We start from the raw sequence: 22,490 nt of genomic DNA, 5'->3' as shown, positions 1-22,490 counted from the left end.
ATATATATATATATATATATATATATATATATATATATATATATATATATATTTGGATTCGACATAGAAAAACCTAAAAGACTCAAATTTACTTCATCTTCAAATTCCTAACCATTAAATGGAAATTTGCATCTAAAAGTGAAAGTTTTTTGAAAATTCACAATTCAGTGTCAATTTAGGCAAAAAAGTGTAACCCATTATTGCAAGTTCAGCCAGTCCACCTGTAGATCGTTATCGGATGTGATAAATTTTGTGGCTTATTTAAGCTTTAAGATTCTCCATGGTTTTATACTTAAATCTCATACCACAATATCTAAAGATCTAAAACTCCTATGCTATACTGATAATCAAATAATAATAAATAGAGCATAAACAACAAACAACTGAAATCAGAATAAACACTCTATTTTATTGAATGTGTATTTGTAAAATTAAAGAGTACATTATAAAAAAAAAACTAAAATACTTAACCTTAACTACTGATCAAGGAAGTGTTAGGATTAACGTCAGACAGAAATAAAAGTTACATGCAAATATAACCAATATTAGAAAATAATAGATCACACATAAGAGAACACAAGACACCAAGATTTAATGTGGTTCACACAATCCCTAGGCTACATCCACCAACACCAAATCCAATATTATTATTATCCAATGATTACAACCTAATTACAATCTATAATCCCTACCACCACAAGAAACAATTTTCACATCATACATTATGAAAAATCCCTAACCCTAAGCCTTTTTATACAAGCTTTTTGCCACTGTAAAAATAAGGGCTAGAATAATAGAAAAATAGTAGCTGACACCTTTTAAAATATAAGGTCATTTTTGGCTTTAGGGATGCTGCCCCTGAAAACCTTCGTAGGGGTGTTGCCCCTCAACCCCACCATGTACTACAACAGGGAGTGCACCTGGGGTGCTACCCTAGGACCCTATAGAGGCGTTGCCCCTTAACCTCATCTTGGGGGTGCTACCCCCAAACCCTCGTATAAATAATCTAGAGGGAAACTGCATTGAATAAATCTTTGAGTCATATTAGGCTCCACATCACAATAAGAAGATAGTTAAAAATACAATAAAAAAACCTAGACAATAACATGCAAAGAGATTGCATGAAAATCAGAGTTTTCATACTATGCAAACTAATTAACAAATAATTAAAACTGATGTCTATGAATTTAATTGCAACATGTAATTTTATTAAGCATGAAATAAATAAATAAATCTAAATTAAGACCGATGCACATGCTTCACATTGTGAATGCGCGAGCGGTGAGCGGTGAGTAGTGAGTGCATGAATGTAGTGCATGCATTCTTGAGTGGTGAATGGTGCATGCTGCAAGAATGCATAATGCATGCCTTCAATCTCCCCTTGCATGAACAATGGGAATGAGACTGAGTTGAATTCTCAAGGTAGTGAAACTGGATGTAGTGAGAAGTTTGGTGAAGGTACCAACAAATTTCTCATAAGTTGGGAAAAATTGTAATTCCACTGTACCATTCTGAACCAAATTTTGAATGAAATGATGAAAAATCTCAATGTGCTTTGATCTACTATGAAATATTGGATTCTTGGTTATTGCAATGGTACTACTTTTATCACAAAAAATAGTTGTAGGATGTTCTTGAACCAAATGAAAATTTTCTAGAATCCTTTGAATCCATATTGCTTAACAAGTGGCTACTACTGCTGCAATATACTCTTCTTCTACTAAAGATAGATCCATGATTGCCTACTTCTTACTACTCCATGAAAAAACTCCATAGCTAAGTGAGAAAATATAACCAAAGGTTGATTTTCAATCATTCATTGAACTAGACCAATCATAATCCATTTAACCAACCAACTCAAACTTATCTTTAGCGAATACCAAAATTATGTGTATCACTCACATACCTTTAGATTCTTTTTCCATCTTGCCAATGAGACTCATGTGGATCTTTCATGAACTAAGAGATGAGGCTCACAACATACATAATATCAGGTCTCATTTAGTAAGGTACATGAGGCTCCCAACCAAACTTCTGTATAATATAGGATCAACATGGGAATTTGGATCATCCTTGGTTAACTTTTTATCAAGGTCTACAAGGGTAGCAACTATCATGCATGACATCATTCTAAACTACTTCAATAAATCAGCAACATACTTGGTTTGAGAAATGGATATATTGTCAGGTTGTTTTTGCACCTCTACCCCAAGAAAATAATGCATAAATCTCAGATCTGACATCTCAAATTCTTGTTTCATTTCTTCTTTGAATTTGTGCATGAGAGATGGGCTATTACCTATAAAAATGAGATCATCAATATAAAGCCAAAAAATTAGAATATCATTACCAACATGTTGGATATAGAGGGTTGGCTTTGAATGACTTCAAATGAATCCTTTCTTCAAGAAATTACTATCAATTCATGCATACCAAGCACATGGTGCTTGCTTCAACCCATAGAGTGTTTTTTCATCTTGTAAACCAAGTGTTATTTTCCTAAAATTTCATAGCCAATGGGATGATCCACATAAATCTCTCCATCAATATAACCATTTAGGAAAGCTTATTTTACATCCATCTAATAGATTGGCCACTTGTTTTGAGTAGCAATAAACAATATAAATTTAACTGTATCAAACCTAGCAACTGGAGCAAAAGTCTCTGAATAATCTACTCTAGTTGTTTCTGTAAATCCCTCGGTAACTAGTCTAGTTTTGTGTCTTTTCATAGAACCATTAGCATGATATTTCACCTTGTAAATCCACTTGACACCAATCACATGTTTTTCTTTTGGAAGTGGAACTAATTCCCATGTATCATTTTTATCAATAGCATGCATCTCTTCATTTATAGGATCAATCCACATTGGTTCTGTCACAACTTCGTCATACATAGAAGGTTCAACTTGAATGGAACTTTACAATGCAAAGTTAGCAAGAAGATCCACGGTAGAACTCCTTTGATATATTTCATTTAACCTTCATACCTTTTGTGATGAACTTGGACTAGATTGTGAGTTTTAACTTTCACTTGAAGAGGAACTTGATGAACTTGGCGGACTTCAGCTTGAGCTTGTGGGGAGAGGAGGGACTTGAACATCTTCATTACCCATGATGAATGGTGTAGATTTTTGAAATTCTTTCTTCCATTTCCATACTCGCCCTTCATCAAAAACCACATCTTGACTAATAATCCATCTCTTTGTGTCAGGTTCATAAAATTTATATCCTTTGGTGGAATTAGAATATCCCACAAAGATACAAAGTTGGGATTCAACATCAAACCTTTTACTCTTTTTAACAAGAACATGAACATATGTAGGGAAACCAAATACATGAAAGTGAGCTATTGAGAGCTTGTGTCCACTCTAGGCTTCCTTTGGAGTGATATTCTAAAGCACTTTTGTTGGGCTTTGATTCAAAATATAAATTGTGGTTGCCACTTCAACTTCCTAGAAAGAATTTGGAAGGTTCTTATACTTCAACATACTTCATGTCATCTCCATAATGGTATAGTTCTTTCTTTCTACAATACCATTCTACTGGGGGGTAATGGCTATCGTAAGCTATCTTTGAATGCCAACTCTTTAGGATGAATTCTCCCCCTCTATCTATTCTAAGTATTTTAATGGAATACCCACTTTTATTTTTTGTCATAGCTATAAAATGCTTGAAGCATCGAAGTGCTTCAAATTTCTACTTAAGAAAATAAACCAATGTGTGGCATGAGAAATCATCAATAAAGGTCAAAAAATAGATATTCTTACCCAAGGATTCCTCTTACATAGCACCAAAAATGTCAGAATGCACAAGCTCTAGAGGAGATTTTTCCTTACATGACTTGTTCACTAGAAAAATTTCTTAATGTCTCTTTCTAAGAGCACACCCTAAACAAACTTCTTATTTTCCTCAATGGCAGGAAGTCCTCTCACTATGTAATTTTAATGAAGCAAACTTAAGCCCTAAAAATGAAAATGACCATACCTTTGATGCCATAACCATGAGTCATCTATGATTTCCTTAAGAGCATGCATATTAGTGGAAACCAAAGTGAGAGAAAAAAATCTATTCTGTGGCAAAAAATTCTTTGCTACAAGATGGTGGTTAGTTGATTTATCAAAAACTTTGCAACGGGTGTCCTCAAAAACAACTTTATAATTTTTCACTACAAGCTGCTAATACTCAAAAGATTATGCTATAGCTTGGGCACATGTAAGGTGTCATGAATATAAGTAATTTCTCCTTGCTTAGTTTATATAGAAAGGGTGTCTTTTCACATAACATCAAACTCTTTATCATCACCAAATTTTACTTGACTTCTCATAGATTCATCTAATTTGACAAAGAGATCAGATTTAACAGTCATATGATTTGAGCACCCACTATCAAGAAATCATATATCCTTCTAAGGTTTTTTTTCCAAATTACATGTAAAGAACATAGGGTGTTGAGAATCTTCAAGAGATTCTTAAATATAGTTGATTCTTGACTTATTCAAATCAGATTTTTTCTTTCTACATTCAGATTCATGGTTTCCATACCTTTCAGAATAGCTGCACTGGATTCTTCCTTGATCCTTAGATCTCCTTCCTTTTCCTTGGTTATTTCCTCTTCCTCATCCTCTACCATGTCCTATTGATGTAGAATACTCTCTTGAGTTTTATTTGATTGAAAAGGGGCTATAGGTTTTTCTTCAGTTTTGACTATATATGAGAAGGCTTGCACTAGATTTTATGTTGAACATTGTGTGTGCTCTTCATGTGATCACAAAGAACCTATCAACTCTTCAATTTTAAAGGTAGATGTATCTTTACTCTATTCAATGGCTATGACCACTAGATCAAAATTTGGAGGAAGAGATCTCAAAATATTCTCTATATTTTTTTCAATATGATAGTTTCCCCTTGAGTTTTAAGATTATTGATAATAGTTTGAGCCCTCATAATAAACTCATGAGTGGAATCAGCTTCTCTCATCCTTAAATTTTTGAAATCTCTTTTAAGGGTTTGAAGTCTCACCAATCTTATCTTGTTAGATCCTTGGTATGTTGTTTGAAGGGCTGGGAAATAAGCATATCCAATGTAGTTTGAATGACGAAAAGAACTTGATTATTCTTCTTCTTTTCTTCTTTCAACTGATTCCATTAAGCCTATGTCAAGGCATTCAAAGCATTCAGGTCTATAGGCTCAGTGTATCATCCTTCAACTAATTCCCAAATATCTTGAGATAATAGTAGGGCCTTCATCTTGATACTCCAATATTCATAGTTGTCTATAGAAAACAACAAAAGCTAGAATATAGAAAGTTGCCACTATTTCCCATTCTGAAAGATCTTGGAGAAAAACACTAATCGGCATGCTTGCAAGAGAACAATATTCTAAAACCTACTCTAATACCAATTGAAGATCTAAAACTAAAAGCTCTTATGCTATACTGATAATTAAAGAAATAAAAAATAGAGCATAAACAAAAAACAACTGAAATCAAAATAAAAACTTTGTTTTTATTAAATGTGTATTTTTTAAATTAAAGAGTACATTATAAATAAAAACTAAAAAACTTAACCTTGACTACTAATCAAGGAAGATAGTAAAAAACTACAATAAAAAATCCTAAACAATAACATGCAAAGAGATTGCATGAAAATCAGAGTTTTGCATAATATGCAAACTAATAAAAAATAATTAAAACTAGTGTCTACGAGACTAACTGCAACATGCATTTTTATTAAGCATGAAATAAATAAATAAATATAAATTAAGACTGATGCACATGCTTCAAATTGTGAATACATGAGCAGTGAGCGGTGGGTGCATGAATGTAATGCATGCATTCTTGAGCAATGAGTGGTGCATGTTGCAAGAATGTAGAACACATGCCTTCATTATCATGGTAGCTAAACCTTAAAAAATGAAATGGTATATACATATATACTTGCAGTGATAGTGGTATTTGGAGTAAGAAAGATCCAAGTTTCCATCCTTTAATCTTAGTGATGTGGACTAACTCTCCTTAGAATTCCTTAATCCATAGACTAAGGAACGAAGATGGACCAAACTTTTTTTTAAAGAAATAAAGTGTTGTTGTGATGATTATTCTCCTACCTCCATTGCATAAACCAAGCTATAACTTTGAATCACCAAGAATATGTTGTGGATTAATGTAGGCTCAGCTCTAAGGCACTCGAATGGAGATGCCAAAATTTAAAGAATTGGTATGCCAATTGTAGAAATCAGGTTGTGAGAATTATGACAACTCACAGGTTATCAACCAAATATTTCTTGAATTCAAAGTCTTGAACTATCACTTTATCCTCAAGTTGTCAATTGGATGAATGGAAATTGATTCTTAGGGTTTCATAAGGGAAAGAGAATCTTGATACTATAGGTATTATACCTTATTATCTTCCTGAGAGTAATTGTCATTTAAATTACATTGTTGCACTGGAGTTCCTTATTGAAGTTGAGACCAAATTCTATCTTGTCTTTTACCCAATTTCATTCATAATTATGGACAATACTACTCGACTCAATGTTATTTTTTTTAATATGCATCTATGACTTTGGAGTTCTCTAAATTTTACCAATTGATTCCATGATGTTTTAAATGTTAAAACAGAAAATATCCATTGTGTATTTTAGAACTGATTAGAGGAGTGACATTGTTTACATTTAAACTTAGGATAATGTATGATCACAATATTCATTATTTAGCAATAATTTTTCCCATTACCACAACATGGGTTGTAGTTTGGACATTAATGTACTATTATTTTTTAGAGTAACTAGCTATTGTATGTATGTGATTGATCTCTAGGTAAATCACATAAGGTGGATGTGAATGTGGATTCAGGCAAGGCTGCATATGGTTGTACTTAGACATATGAGGAAAGTAGTATGCTTCACTGCTTCACTGGATCCATCCGATCCTCTTGTTCCAAGTTACTAGGGCTCTTGTTCCAGGGTCAAGGTATTCTTTATGTCAAGAAGGACCCCAAGGGAGCTCAATGCTCTATGGTTGGCATGGTAAAAGCACTTAGGCCACACTCCCATCTCAGATAGCAAATGGACAATGTTCGATGGCTGTGGAGACAAGGACTTATAGATGGATGCATGATTGAGATAACTTGCAGCTTCAAAACTCTTCATGTGATTAATTTATTAAATTATCATCTTATATGAAGTCATTGATGTAACTAAACATTTTGATGGGATGTAATATGTAATGATGTATCCATTTGGATATTGTATGATCAAACATATAGATTTTATTGTTATGTCATGGGTGTATGATATGTAGATCAAAATCATTGAATTTACTTTCTAATTGCTTAATTAATATATAATATTGTTATCTTGATTTTGGATAAGACTTGGATAACTACTTGTTAATCCAAATTATGTTTTAATTACTTAGATGGTTGAATAGTCAACTAGGGTTTTCTTCTTTTGAATTATGCTTATCTCACATTTGATAATGTGACATTGCTTAGTTGGACATGGTTCTTATAGAAGAAGCAACAATAATTATATTACTATATGTTATATATCCCACATCTATTTAAGCTACACTAACTAATGAATTCATCGTCAATATCCCTTCATCCCCAGCTTAGCCATTGAAATTTTAGTGCCTTCTTGTATTATATAGAAAAACATGACACTGCATATGTTCATGTTTCTATTTATTCATGTTGTGTTCCCATCCAGTATGCCTAGTGTATGCTCTCTCGGGCTCTTCTTCAATCATCAAACTCACTAAATATTTAACATTCTTAGCTATGGGATCAAAGTTGTTAGAAAAAGAAATGATAGTATGGTAGGTGGAAGGTTTCAAATGAAGAAAGATATCAAAAATTGATAAAACTATTGAAAATAATTGATCAATTGTATATTGTCTTTGATGTTACACAAAATATCATATATTCAATAGTAAGTGTATGTTGAGCTCACTCAAGAGATGAAGACAATTCCCTGTGTCTGTTGATCATTCCTATGTATCCCAAGTTTAGAATGTAGTGTCTACCAAGTTCACTTGGGAGACAAAGTAAGTTGGCATGAGAACCAATGTTAACTGAGCTCACTTGGTTAATGAATGAAAATTTATTTTGGCATATCATTCCTATGTATCCCAAGTTTAGAATGTAGTGTCTACCGAGTAGGGTTGGCTAATGAAAGATTTTCTTGTTTTGGCATATTGAGTTTAATTGATTTGTTCGTTGGTTCTATTTGACTGAGAGGATGAATATTAAGTATTCTAAGTTGTAATCAATCCAACTTGACAATGTGTAAGATATAAATATAAGGTCAAGTTGAGGATCGAATATGAGCAAGTAATAGAAGATTTGAAGATGCCAGGAGGAAGCAAATTTGAAGGATAAGTCGAATATCCTTGTGGAGCTTCAAAGATACATTTGATTGGCAAGGATCAAGTATACAAGCTAGAATTGAGATCTATAATCAAAAATTTAGTTGCAGCATAAATTACGTCATCTCATTGTTACTTTCTAACCATTTTAGCAGTGATCTAAATCTCTTAACAAAATTGGTTTAACAGTTATTTTTAAATCTTCTAACAAGGTGGCATTTCTAGATTGAAGTGTCTAAATACCTCTAACAAGGCCACTCCTAATAGGGTGATTAAATCCTCTAAAAGAATCACACCTAATAGTATATTTTGTAACCTTTAACAAGGTTGGCTCCTAATAGAGCTCACTTCAAAAAAGTGAAAATGGCAACTAGTTGCAATTGGTGGTTTTTCCCAAATTGGGTTTGCACATTAAATCTTGGTGTCACTTGTGTTCATGCTATTTCTTTTATGTGCATGCAATTAAGTTAAGTTTAAGTTTAATCATGGTTAATCACATTGATATTATTATATTTAGTTATCGCTAAGTTACAGTTAATTCTCAGTGCTTGCTGAGTTGTAGTATTTGCTAGTGTTAACCAAGTGCCTGTGTGTTTGCCAAGTAATAATAGAATTTAGTTTGATTAGAATTTATGTTTTAATTTTTATTGACATCTAATGGATCTGGCATTTATTTTTGTGGTAATAGATTCACCCCTCCCCTCTTAATTACTCCTCTTATATTTCCAACAATTAGTAATAGAGGTTTTGGTGCTTGCAGAGAAGGTTTCAAGGACCTAAGCTAAAGATCGGGATGTCTTATAAAAGAGAGATTCCCAAGTTGAATAGAGATAACTTTGCAACATGGTGAGAACTTATGAAGTTGCACTTAGCAACCATCAGTGATTCAAGTTTGAAAAACTTGGAAAATACTTACAAAGCGCCTACTAGAACATTGACTATGGAATAGATTTCTAAAAAGAAAAATCATAACATCATGATGATTAACATTGCATCATCTCTTAATTATGTTGAATTTGATGAGGTCAAAGATTGCACTACTGCTCATGAAATAAAAACCAACCTAAAAGATATCTATGGAGTTGAAAAAAATGTAAGAAGAGCCAAAGAAAAAACTCTTAGAGGGCAATTTTATCAAATGAAGATGAGAGAGGATGAAAATATTGCAAAATATGTTGAAAAAATTAAAGCAAGTGTGAGTGTTATCAAATCATCTGGAGGAGACATTGATGAAAAGATAGTTGTAAGCAAGTTACTTAGAACCCTTCTTCTTATCTATGCAATTAGAGTGTCTTCTATTCAAGAAATGAGATGTGATCCAAATAATAAGATAAATATTGATGTTGTAGTGGGAAGATTGACAGCTTTCGAGTTTGATAACTATGATAGCTATGTCCCTAGTTCCAAAGCTATTGATTCTACAGTTGAAGCTAAGCTTTCACTCAAGAAAAAAAATGTAAAATCAAAAGGAAAATAATCTAAAAATGAAGAATAGGAAGAAATTTCAGTTAGTGATCTTGAAGTTGTTGAAGCCCTACTTGTAAGGAAATATTCCAAAGGCAAAGGAAAGTACAAAGGTAAGATTCCTCTAATCTATTTTTCATGTGAAGAAGTTGGTCACATCGCTGCAAGATGTCCTAACAAAGAAGGAAAATATGGAAAGAAAATTAGTAAGTTCAAAGAAAAGAAGGAATTCAAGAGCTATAAGGATTACAAGGACAAAGGTAAGAAATCTTGTTTTTTGGCTAAAGATTCAGATAGTAGTGAAGATGATGAAATAGTATATATTGTTGTAAAAGATGAGTTAGATAAAATGGAACTTATTTCTCATGTTAGCAAGAATGATACATGGATTATTGATAGTGGTTGTTCTCATCATATGAATGGTGACAAATTAAAGTTTAAACATATGGAATACTATGATGGTGGAAGTGTTACATTTGGAAATAATGAACCTTGTTGCATGAAAGGAAAAGGTTGTATTTCATTAGCTAATGAACTTAGATGTGATAATGCTTATTGGCTCGATATAATAAAGTATAATTGTGACACAGTTGAATAACATTGGATTCAAGGTGGAATTCATGAATGGGAAAGCCAAATTGCTGGATGGAAAAGAAAATCTGGTTAGGTTTGGAAAACAAACTAAAGGTAAACTATTCTACCTAGATCTTAGTGAACATTTATGTTTTATTGCTCAAGTAGAAGAAAGTTGGTTATGGCATAAAAGGTTTTTTCATGTGAACTTTGAAAATCTAGTCAAGATAAGCAAGAATAAAGAGTAAGAGGTATTCCTAGTTTGAGGAAATTGATATGGGTCTATGCAAAAATTGTCAAATTAGAAAGATGGAAAAAACAAGTTTCAAAAGTAAGGACTATCATTCTAAAGAAGTCTTGGAACTAGTTCATACAAACTTATGTGGACCTATTAGAATAGAGAGTTATAGTGCAGATAAGTATTTAATTCTTTTTGTTGATGATTATTCTAGAATGATGATTATAATGTATCTAAAAGAAAAGTCTGGAGTATTTGAAAAATTTAAGTGGTATCTAGCAAGAGTAGAGAAAGAAAATTGAAATAAGTTGAAGTGTTTGAGATCAAATAAAGGCGGTGAATTTATTTCCAATAAGTTCAATGAATTTTGCATTAAAAGAGGAATTAAGAGACAAATATCGACCCCTCGTACACCATAGTAGAATGGTATAGCTAAAAGAAGGAACAAATCCATCATAAATTGTGTAAGAACCTTGATGATAGAAAAGAGTGTTGCAATCAAATATTAGAAGGAAGCAATCAGTACTATAGTGCATACCTTGAATATAGTATCGCTAAAGAAAGACTCAAATCAAACTCCTTATGAGCTATGTGTAGGCGCACTTTTAGTACCCCTATTTCAAAACTTCAATATTTGGTTGTCTTGGTCAGATTTCTCATAAGATGCCTAAACTTTCCTCTAATATGTCATTGTAAAAGATGAAGATCATAATCTTGATATGCGGATGTGAAATGCCTTGTTTGAAATTTCCAAATTCAAATGCCATTGCCTCAATTTTGACTCATAATTTTAGTTGAAATTAGAAAGGAGAATGCAGAACCTACACTCAAATTTGACATTTGAAATAGAAAATAAAATATTTGGGCGTAGAGAGGTTACGTTGGTGGAATATGCACTTACATGTTCATTTTTTGTAACGAGAAGCTGTTTGGTCATTTTCTGCAAGGAGAAGCTACATTTTCACTTTTCGCAAGGATAAATACATGGCAGAATATTTCAACAAACCCTTCTCTCTTTTTGGTAAAATTCCTCTTGGGAGCTTCAATGCCATGTTCAATTTCTCTGGTTCCTGACAAACTGATCAAGCATCCACCAAGAGCCTTGTTGTGGATGGAGTTTCTATTGCATTGTATACAGTTTGTTTGATTAAATTTCTCTTGGTCTTGTGAGGAAGTCATGGGAGCCAATGTTTAAGAGAACACATTTTGTCAAGTAATGTGCAATGCTCGAAGAGATGTTAGAAAGAGATAATGCTGCAGACTAGTAAGCATAGGCAGTATGGAAGTTGCGAGTCCCGTGGAAAGAGGAATCCCAATGGGGAGGTAGAAAATGAACCTTCTGTTATTCGCACTCAGGAATCAAAATCCTGCCAGTGGAGAAGTAAAGGTCCAAATTCCTGCTAGGGTCTTTCAATGAAAAATGTATGTTGGAAACACTCAATAGAAGCAGATTGAAGCAAGAACAAGAATCCAAAGAATATGGGATATACTGAAGGGGCAGGATCTCAGAGGTAACTCCAACCAAATGCAAGATAATCTACTAGAATTCAATGATGGAGAACCCCAGCCACCCATTGTGGAGTTCTCGTCAATAGATCACAGCAGTACCTTTCAGTCTGGTGAGTGTGACAATCCAGTGAGTGCAGTGACCCTATTTGAGGTTTCCTCTTTTCAAGGTTCATGCAAGTTTGAAAATGGAAATCTGGAAGTGGATAATAGAACAGACATGGTTCCTGCTAGTTTATCTTCAAATGGAAAAAGGAGTTTAATAGTTTCCACTAATAGTGGGGCAGCCTTTGGTATTGCAAGCCCTCAAAGGAAATCAGCTGAATTCAATGCAGGAAAATCCACTTTTGATAAAATTATTTATCCAGGCATTACTCAGCTTACAAATATCGGTCCTTATAGAGTTGTCCTTGGGCACGTGAGAGAAAAGCTTATTAGAACACGGAGGAGGATGGAAGAGATGTTGGAGGGTTCTCCTTGTAGTTTTGATTATGATCTTTCTCTGTACTATAAAACATCAGCACAGTTGTTAGAACCATTGATGCTATGCTACGAATCAATGTAATCTTGTGGTTCTGATATATTAGCTAAGGGACGCCTTGCTGATCTTATTCGATGAGTGACAACTTTTGGAATGATATTGATGAAACTTGACTTGCATCAGGAATCTAGTAAACATTCTGAAACATTGGATGCCATTACAAAGTACTTAGACATGGGCACGTACAGTGAATGGGATGAAGAAAAGAAGCTAGAATTTCTTGTAACCAAACTCAAAGGAAAGCGACCTCTTGTTCCTCAAACCATTGAGGTCTCCTCTGATGTAAGAGAGGTTTTAGATACATTTCATGTGGCTGTAGAATTGGGCAATGAATCTCTTGGAGCATATGTAATTTCAATGGCCTCAAAGGCCAGTGATATTCTTGTTGTTGAGCTACTAAAAAAAGATGCACATGTAGTAGTGATTGGAGAGATGGGAAAACCTTATCCTCACAACATCTTGCACGTTGTGCCTCTATTTGAAATGGTGAAAGATTTGAGAGGAGCTGGATCGATGATTCGGAAGTTATTATCAATAGATTGGTACCGAGACCACATTATTGCAAATCATAATGGGCATCAAGAGGTCATGGTTGGTTACTCCGATTTAGGTAAAGATGCAGGGCATTTTGTTGCAGCCTAGGATTTATATAAAGCACAGGAGGATGTTGTAGCTACTTGCAAAGAATTTCAGATCAAAGTTACACTTTTTCATGGCCGTGGAGGAAGTATTGGTCATGGTGGCGGACCAACATATCTTGCCATTCAATCTCAACCACCTGGTTCTGTCATGGTAACTCTTAGATCTACTGAGCAGGGAGAGATGGTCTAGGCAAAGTTTGGTTTGGCACAAACAATAGTGAGCCAACTAGAAATCTACACAACAGCTATTTTGATAGCAACTTTGCACCCCCCTGATTCACCTCATTGTTCAAATTGGTAGAAGGTTATGGAAGAGATATCAGAAATAAGTAGCAAATAATATCGAAGCATTGTCTATGAAAATGAATAGTTTTTACAGTATTTCCATGAAGCCACTCCAGAGGCAGAGCTGGGCAACTTAAAAATTGGAAGCTGACCAACCAAGCGCAAACAATCTTCAGCCATTGGGCATCTCCGGGCAATTCCATGGATATTTACATGGACTCAAACTAGATTTGTATTGCACGCATGGTTTGGTATAGGAGCAAGCCTTAAAGCTACATACGCAAAAGGATATAAAGAAGAACTACAAGCCATGTACAAAGAATGGCTATTTTTCCAATTCACAATCAACTTAATTGAAATGGTTCTTGCAAAGGTAGACATTCACATTGCTAAGCACTACGATGAAGTTTTAGTATCTCCTTCTCCACAAAAACTAGGTGTAGAGTTGTGAGAAGGCTTTTTGAAGACAAGAAACTATGTGCTACTTGTTAGTGGCCATGAGAAACTCTCCAAGAACAAAAAAAGTCTGAAGCAGTTGATTGAAAGCAGACTTCCTTCTTCTTCTTTTTTGAATCCTATAAATATGATACAAGTGGAAATATTAAAACTCCTCTGACAAGATAACCTTGAAAGAGTGATTCATTTAACTGCTTGTCGAGAAAAGAAATTGAAATGTTGACAAGCCATGTGAATAGACCAAGAATCAGTTACAAACTGAATGGTTATAGAACCAAAGAGGTAGAAGAACAAATGGTTATGGAAGAATCAAAATAGTGATGGGATGCCATTATTTATGGTAATACCTTTCATTTACAAAAGGGGGGGGTTGCGGGGGGGGCGGTGTTCTTCTTTTCTTTCATACAGTCAGAGAGCTAGAGTAAAGGAGAGGGATGGGAAAATTTTGGTGAAGCTGGTTGCAAAGACAATCAAGTTTAGTGCCATTATTTTACTATCCACTTTCATCATTTGTATCTGATGTTATTTCATTGTGTTGAATTGAAGATGGGAGAATAAATAGAGCTTTGTTTTGTTGTTTTCAATTTAGCAAATCAGTAGAATAATCATAGAATTATAACTAGTTGTGGAATTGCATCAGCATACTTCATTTGCATTTCATAACTTGCATAGTCATTCTTCATTTGCATTTCATAACTTGCATAGTCATTCTTCATTTGCATTTCATATTTTTCATTTTCAAATTGTTGTGTTGGGAAACTCATAAGATTGTGAAATTCATCAACATAACATCTTTGCATTTAGATCCTGCCTGAGATTTCACTTGCTTGGGTGGAACTCGGTTTCCTCTTCTGTTCTCTGGTTAAGAACATACCTATAGTAGGAATTAGAATTGAAACAAAATTCATTGAATATTTTTCACACAGGGAGTTGTACCTTAATTCAGAGGGAAACTAGTTATTCTCAGAAACAATTTCCCAACTGTTGTGTAAAGTTGTTCTTCATTACAAATTGGGCAAATTAAAAGGAGAATCAGAAGAAGAACAATCTGTTTACCAATAGATTTTTGGCAACTCCGCTGAGGAATTGGAAAAGAAGATCAGTGCTAAAAGATTATTTTCTTAGTCTTATTATCTCTATTGTCTAGAGATTGGCGACTCTGTTTTAAATTCTTAGAATTTTTAGTCAAGCAGTTCAGTGCTTTCCTTTTCAAATTTTGAGGTTCCTCCCCGAGAATGGAGGTTGTTGGTTCTGTTGAAGAAGTTTTTCTAAAATATTCAAAAAATTTAGAAGACTAGATTCCAGCAAGTAATGAAGATGTCTCAAATATTTGTATCTTTACCCCAGGGTTCAAAGATCCAATCCAAGAAGCTACGGAAGATTTAGCAAGAGAGGTGAGATGGCTGAAGTCTTTTTATGGCGCTATTCTTATCAAAAGAAAACCTCCTGTACAAGAGCCAAAAGAAGAAGAACATGTATGTGAAGATCTTTATGAAGTTGGAATCATTGAGCCTAACCTCACCTCACCAAATGTGTTGCATAAATATGAAGGGGAACAACATATACAAGGTAACCTTCAAGTAAGTAAAGATGAATGTTCACATAATTTGTACCTTTAGCTTGATTGTTCAAGTGATGGAATTTTTAGTTGTTGTGAGAATAAGGAAAGTTTCAGTTTGAAGTTTGATCCTATGTTAGTGGGGAGCAATGTCCAAGATGGGTTAGTTTCAACAACATGTTGTGAGAAGATTTCATCATATGAAATTGATATAGAGTCTTTAAGTTCTAATTTTTTCATTGAATATCAAGAAGTAAAAGTGTTTGAAGTTATAGGAGCTGAACAATCACAACAGATAGTACCTTCAGAGATCATTTTTTAGCCTAATTATTCAAACGAAGGAAATGTTAATTGTTTTGAGAATAAAGGAAGTTTCAGTTTGAAGTTTGATCCTATGTTAGTTGAAAGTGGTAGCAAGATGATTTGATACCATTAGTAGTATGTTATGAAAAGTTTCCATTATGTGGGATAGATAAAGGATCAAAGAGTTCTGATTTTTCTTTTGAATTTAAAAATGAAGATACGACTGAGGTTGTTAAAATTGAAAAGCTGCAAAAGTTGGTACCATCAACAATTCCAATGGACATATTACCCTGTAAAGAAGAGATCATTTTTTAGCCCTTACTGACTCTTGAGGAAAGAGTTTCTCCTCTTTTGGCTCCAGGTATTGATTATCATCTTACATCTCTATTTTGCATAGAGGATTTTTAGATTTAATGAAAGAGGACTGTGATTTTCAAATTTTATCAAATGAATGTGAAATCTACATTTTTGAATAGAATTCTTGAAGAGGAAGTGCACATAGAACAATTATAAGGTTTTGTGGATCCTAGCAAAAAGAATATGGTTTGTAAATTTCACAAAGCATTGAATAGTCTTAAGAAATCTCCCAGAGAATGGTATGAAAGGTAGCCTATATATCAAAGAAGGACCAGACAAGAAGATTATATTGGCAGAAATCTTTGTGGATGACATGTTATTTACTAGAAATGATGACTTGTGCAAAGCATTTTTAGAAGAGATGAGTATAGAATTTGAGATGTCCATGTTTGGAGAGATAAAATTCTTTGTTGGATTATAGATTCAATAGAAGAATGATGGTATCTACATTACTCAGTCTAAATATATCAAGGAGATACTAAAGAAATATGGAATGGAGGATTCAAGACCACTTGGAACACCTATGTCTACTAGACATAAGCTTTCCAAAATTGATGATTCAAAAGAGGTGGATCAAACCACATGCAGATCAATGATTGAAAAATTACAATATGTAGTGCACACAAGGCCCGATATTGCATTAACAGTTGGTATAGTGGCAAGATTCTTAGCAAATCTTTAAAAAAATCATATGATGTCAATCAAAAGAATCATGAGGTATCTAAAGGGTACTGAAGATTATGGCTTATGGTATAAGAAAGGAGGTAGCTTAGAGTTGCAAGCCTTCACTGATATTGATTGGGTAGGAAGAATTGATGAGAGAAAGAGCACTAGTGGTGGTACATTCTTTCTTGGTAAAAGATTAGTGTCTTGGACAAGTAAGAAGCAAAATCATATTTCTCAATTCATAGTAGAGGCAGAATATGTGGCAGCAATAGTTAATTGTTCCAATATTGTTTGGTTCAAGAAATTATTGATAGGTATAAAGATAGAAATCAAGGATCTAGTGGTTATCTTTTGTGATAACACCAATGCAATCAACATATCAAAGAATCCTATGATGCATACCAAAACCTAGCACATTTCTATAAATTATCACTTTTTGAGAGAATTGGTACAAGTTAAAGAGGTAAGATTGACATAGGTGAATACTAAAGAACAAATTAAAGACATATTTACTAAGCCATCACCTAAGGATGCATTTTTGCATCTCAGAGGTAAGTTGGGGGTCATTCCCCTATTTGAAGCTCACTAAATGAAGTTCATTGATGCATCAACCAGAGCATGTTGAAGATCAGTCAGTTGATGCAGTATTGAAAAGGGCAAATTGCATATGAATCAGTACATAAGGTACAATGATATTCTCTAAATGTTGTCTTTGGCATAAGATGTCAAAGAGGGAGAGTTTTCTATCATATAATAGAAAAAAAATTATAAAGAGGGAGAGTACTCTTTTCACAAAAAATTCATTTAAAGAAAGAAGATGAACTTGGTTTAATATCATAAAGGGAGAATTTTCTAGCAAAAGAAGATGTTGAAGGCAGAGTTTTGCTAGAAGATGGAGTTCACACTAATAGAGGGAGTTCTCATGGATGAGAATTAGAATGAAACTAAGGATATGTTCCTTACTTTACTCCTGCTCTAAAATTTCATTGTATTATGATATTTTGTGTTGTCGTCAATGCCAAAGAAGGAGATTGTTGAAAATAATTAATCAATTGCATATTGTCTTTCATGTTACACAAAATGTCATACATTCACCAGTCAATGTATGTTGAGCTCACTCAAGAGATGAAGATATTTCCCTATGTCTGTCAAGCATTCCTGTGTATGCCACGTTTAGAAGGTAGTGTCTACCAAGTTCACTCAGGAGACAAAGCAAGTTGGCATGAGAACCAATGTTAACCAAGCTCACTTGGTTAATAAAGGAAAATCTTTTTTGGTTAGTGTCTACTGAGCAGGGTTGCCTAATGAAGGATTTTCTTGTTTTGGCATATTGAGTTCAATTGATTTATTTATTAGTTCTAGCTAATTGAGAAGATGAATATTAAGTATTCTAAGTTGTATTCAATCTGACTTAACAATGTGTAAGATATAAGGTCAAGTTGAGGATTGAATGTGAGAAAGTAATAGAAGATTTGCAGATGCCAAGAGGAACCGAATTTGAAGGATAAGCAAAATATCCTTGTGGAGCTAGAAAGATACATTTGACCAGGACAAAGTAGGTATACAAGCTAGAATTGAGACCTTTAATTAGAAATTTAGTTACATCATAAATTAGGTCATCTCATTATTACTTTCTACCTATTGTAGCAATGATCTAAATCTCTTAACAGAGTTGACTTAACAGTTGTTTGTAAATCCTCTAACAAGGTGGCATTTCTAGATTGAAGTTTCTAAAGACCTCTAACAAGGCCACTCCTATTAGGGTGATTAAATCCTCTAAAAGGGTCACACCTACTAGTGTGTTTTGTAACCTTTAACAAGGTTGACTCCTAATAGGTCTCACTTCAGAAGAGTGAAAACAGTGACTAGTTGCAATTGGTAGTTTTTCTCATATTGGGTTTCCAAATGAAATCTTGGTCACTTGTGTTCATGTTATTTCTTTTATGTGTATGCAACTAAATTAAGTTTAAGGTTAATCATAGTTAATCACATTGAGAATGGTGTATTCAGTAATTTCTAAGTTATAGTTGATTCTTAGTGCTTGCCAAGTTTCAGTATTTTCTAGTGTTAACCGATTGCCTATGTGGTTGTTGAGTAACAACAGAATTTAGTTTGATCAAAGTTTATGTTTTGATTTGTATTGACATCTAAGGGATCTAGGATTTATTTTTGTGGTAAATAATTCACCCCTCCCCTCTTAGTTACTCCTCTTATATTTCCAACTAAAAATTAACGTTCTAATTTGGTTAGTCTATGTTTTGTGAAATGTAGACCTTTCTAGCAGCATGGAATAATGTTTGTTCTTTGAATGGTTTACCATTTGCATATGTCCCAAAGTTTATTTTTTTGATCAATCTAGTTACATTTTATGGGCCATGTCAAAATAAAAAGATTACAATATAGGTGAAGCATCTAAATGATCTGAATAAATTTGTGTATTTGTGTGTGTGTGTGTGTGTGTGTGTGTGTGTGTGTGTGTGTGTGTGTGTGTGTGTGTGTGTAGATACATACATACATACATATACATATATATATATATATGACTATAAGGGGTAAAAAACAAACCAAAATATTTTCAATTTCTTTCATGTACAATTCTTGATGTGCTCTAGTTCTAAGTAGGTAACTAGAAAGCTTATTACTTCAACAGATAATAACATATGGAGTGTAAACAACAAGAATTATTGGCTACATTTTAGGAATGTGATTAGCTTAACAGTTGAGGATAATGAGGTTTTGGATGGATGAGGAGCTTCTTGGTGGGTGGAGATGAATGCAAAGGTGTGAATATTTGTGAATTCCAACCCAAATATATAACCTCATTGATAAAACAGTAATAGATTACTAATAACAAAGCTCAACACTAGCATTAATGTTTTTCTTATGGATCATGTTGCATATGCCCAAGAATTATTAGATTGCCATAGCTTTTAAAACTAGTCTTGAATATGTCATTTTCCATAGTTGACTATGATTGTTTATGTTTTGTACGAGTAGAAGACAAATCAAAATGGGCCCACGGTACTATGTCCACCTCTCTTATTACTCCTCTATTTTTAAACCTAAATCACCTCATTTAGACTAGATTAGATTATCTAATGAATCTATTTCTTTTTGTTATCAAACATTGAGATTTACAACCATCATGAATACCATAGTAAGAAAGATCACTTCAATCAAGAACAAGTAGTTTCATGTAAACTTTGATATCTACAATAATAGTTTGGTTGATGGTGTGACTATTGAGGCTCCATGTGATAGTCCCAATACTAATGGAATTTACATGAGACAATCTTCAAATGTTAAGATTAGAATCATCGTCATAGGAACAGGTGACTTTTATTAACTCAAATGATAAACAATTTGCATTTAATGGATTGATTTTAGGGCTTATTTGGTTCATGGAATTGAAGAAATTGAGATTTCTACAAATCAAGGTTTTGCAAATCTTCATTCCTATTTTTGGGATTTTACTTTTACTAGTCGTTTCACTTGGAAGATGAGTGGAAAGATACATTTTTATGAGTAAGCTTGGAGTTGAAGGAAAACTCAAAAAAATAGTCCAATCTAATTTTTTTTGCACTCCCCAAATAGCATAACCAAGTTTCGATTTTCAATTCCTTGTTGCTAGTGGGAAGTCCAATAACCTAGTTTTGAGACAAAATTAGAAGTCATGTATTATAATTTCATTTTTCTAATTTCAAAAATAACATGGATTTTTTTAATTCAATTTATTAAAATGCCAATTCTCTTCATCTTCCATGAATCAAACATTAAGGAATTCCTCATAATTTGGCTTCAACATTTGCTTTCAGGAGATGACTACATTTCTATTGGATCGAGATCATTCAATGACTCCAATGAAGAGGTTACATGTGGACCAAGCCATGGAATTAGGTGATTATAATAAGTAGCTATAGGTTTATTTTCATGAATTGAGATGTGTTGGAAAAAGGTGCTAATGAGTACTTAGATATATTGTTTTGGGTTTGTGTTGCTAGTAATGAAGTATTGGAAGTCATGGTGAAGATAACTTCATTACTACTGTAAAGGACATAAAAATAAGTGGAATTTCTTTTCACAACACATGGAATGGAGTAAGGATAAAAACCTGGCAAGGGGGGGAATAGTTTTGCGATTGGTATAACTTTCCAAAATGTGAAAATGGACAATATACAAAATCCCATTATAATTGACCAATATTATTCCCCAAATAGAATTTTTGGAAAGGTGCATATATAATGTGATGTCACTACAAACATAAGCTTCAATATTTGTAGTAAATGACATGGAAGTAATTTCTTGTCTATTGTTATTATGAATTTGCATGAAAGTTATGATTGAAGATTAGTAACGTTCTATACAAGAATGTAACTGGAACATCAACTACAAATGATGCAATTAGTTTTGAATGTAGCCAAAGTGTGCCTTATCGAGAGATAAAAGTAGACTGTCTAAACTTGAGCTATAGTGGTGGAAAAGAAGATGTTCAATTCTTGTGTAAGAATGCACAAGTTACTACACTTGATGTCAAGGTTGTAAGCCCAACTCATTGCCTCTAACATTAATAACTAGTTTGGAGTCGATGACCATAAGGGGGTGTAAATGAATAGGATTTAGGTAATAGTAGTTACATTATTGTTTTATACAATTATTTCATAGTTTACATTAACAAAGACTTTTTTAAAAGGAATTGGTTTCCGAATATTTATGGTTTTTTTTTTTTTAAAGATTTGGTGATACAAGATCACCCTACTACAGTTCACACAACACCAAGACTTTATTTTATCAATTGAAATGGGATGAGTATTTATATTTTATGATAGACAGAAATAATATTATTATTGATGGTATAATCATTACATTGGATAGTATCTATGTAGAATGATCTATTTTGTTACATAAATAAATTTCATTTATTTATTTATTTATTATCAATTAATATGAAATACCTTCTTAGTGTAAAAAAGTCTTGCTAAATTTCCCATAAAATAGAGAAATGAATCAATAACTAAACACATGACAATAATTGTTCTAGTATGAGTTGATTTAATGGCTAATATTTTGAACAATATGACATCAATAATAGTCACTTAAAAGTTATCAATGTTGATGATAACTACCAATAATTTAATGAAATTTATTCTTTAGATCTAAAAAGTAGGTTTTCATAAGATGAAACATTAGTGCACCACTAAAACATGACTTAGTACACAAGTATGGATCTCACTTTTTGAGGGGGGCCTTTTTGGACACTTTGGCAAAAAGAAAATTGATGTGACATCATATCTATGATATGGTACTAAAACTGTAAAGAATCTATAATCCCCAATATAGGTAGGATACAAAGCTCTAATTTAAAACTAATGTACTTAATCCCAACATTATCAAGCCCATCTCTCTCTCTCACACCTCTACTCTCTCCCCCTATCCCACCCTCTCCCATCTCCTTCTCTCTCTCTCTCTCTCTCTCTCTCTCTCTCTCTCTCTCTCTCTCTCTCTCTCTCTCGCAGGGTACCAAGGTGATACAAAG

At 33.4% G+C, this 22,490-nt stretch overlaps 1 protein-coding gene and 2 pseudogenes across 2 annotated transcripts; all 3 read left to right on the top strand.

The window, feature by feature from the left end:
• Positions 1–7,658: 7,658 nt before the first annotated feature.
• On the top strand, positions 7,659–21,519 carry LOC149537199 (polygalacturonase-like; annotated as a pseudogene).
• LOC149537200 (phosphoenolpyruvate carboxylase 4-like) lies at positions 11,896–13,695 on the top strand. Its single transcript, XM_089803606.1, has 2 exons — positions 11,896–11,967; positions 12,089–13,695. Exons 1-2 carry the CDS (start codon positions 11,896–11,898, stop codon positions 12,713–12,715), a joined length of 699 nt encoding a protein of 232 aa, XP_089659732.1. The 3' UTR covers positions 12,716–13,695.
• On the top strand, positions 12,785–13,695 carry LOC149537201 (phosphoenolpyruvate carboxylase 4 pseudogene; annotated as a pseudogene). The gene has a single exon (XR_016358050.1). The product of XR_016358050.1 is annotated as a phosphoenolpyruvate carboxylase 4 pseudogene (transcript).
• Positions 21,520–22,490: the final 971 nt, after the last annotated feature.

The sequence above is a fragment of the Cupressus sempervirens genome, chromosome 10 (assembly GCF_028749045.1).
Source record: "Cupressus sempervirens isolate cs-2001-9-10 chromosome 10, ASM2874904v1, whole genome shotgun sequence".
Lineage (NCBI taxonomy): Eukaryota > Viridiplantae > Streptophyta > Pinopsida > Cupressales > Cupressaceae > Cupressus > Cupressus sempervirens.
The sequence above is the reverse complement of the archived record's forward strand: the minus strand, read 5'-3'. Positions and strand labels throughout refer to the sequence as shown.

What these genes read in the sequence shown, in the direction of transcription:
- LOC149537200 (XM_089803606.1), top strand. Translation starts at nt 11,896, where the DNA reads ATGCTGCAGACTAGTAAGCATAGGCAGTATGGAAGTTGCGAGTCCCGT. An exon ending in AGAGGAATCCCAATGGGGAG is followed by an intron (nt 11,968 to 12,088) that starts GTAGAAAATGAA and finishes AACACTCAATAG; the next exon opens with AAGCAGATTGAAGCAAGAAC.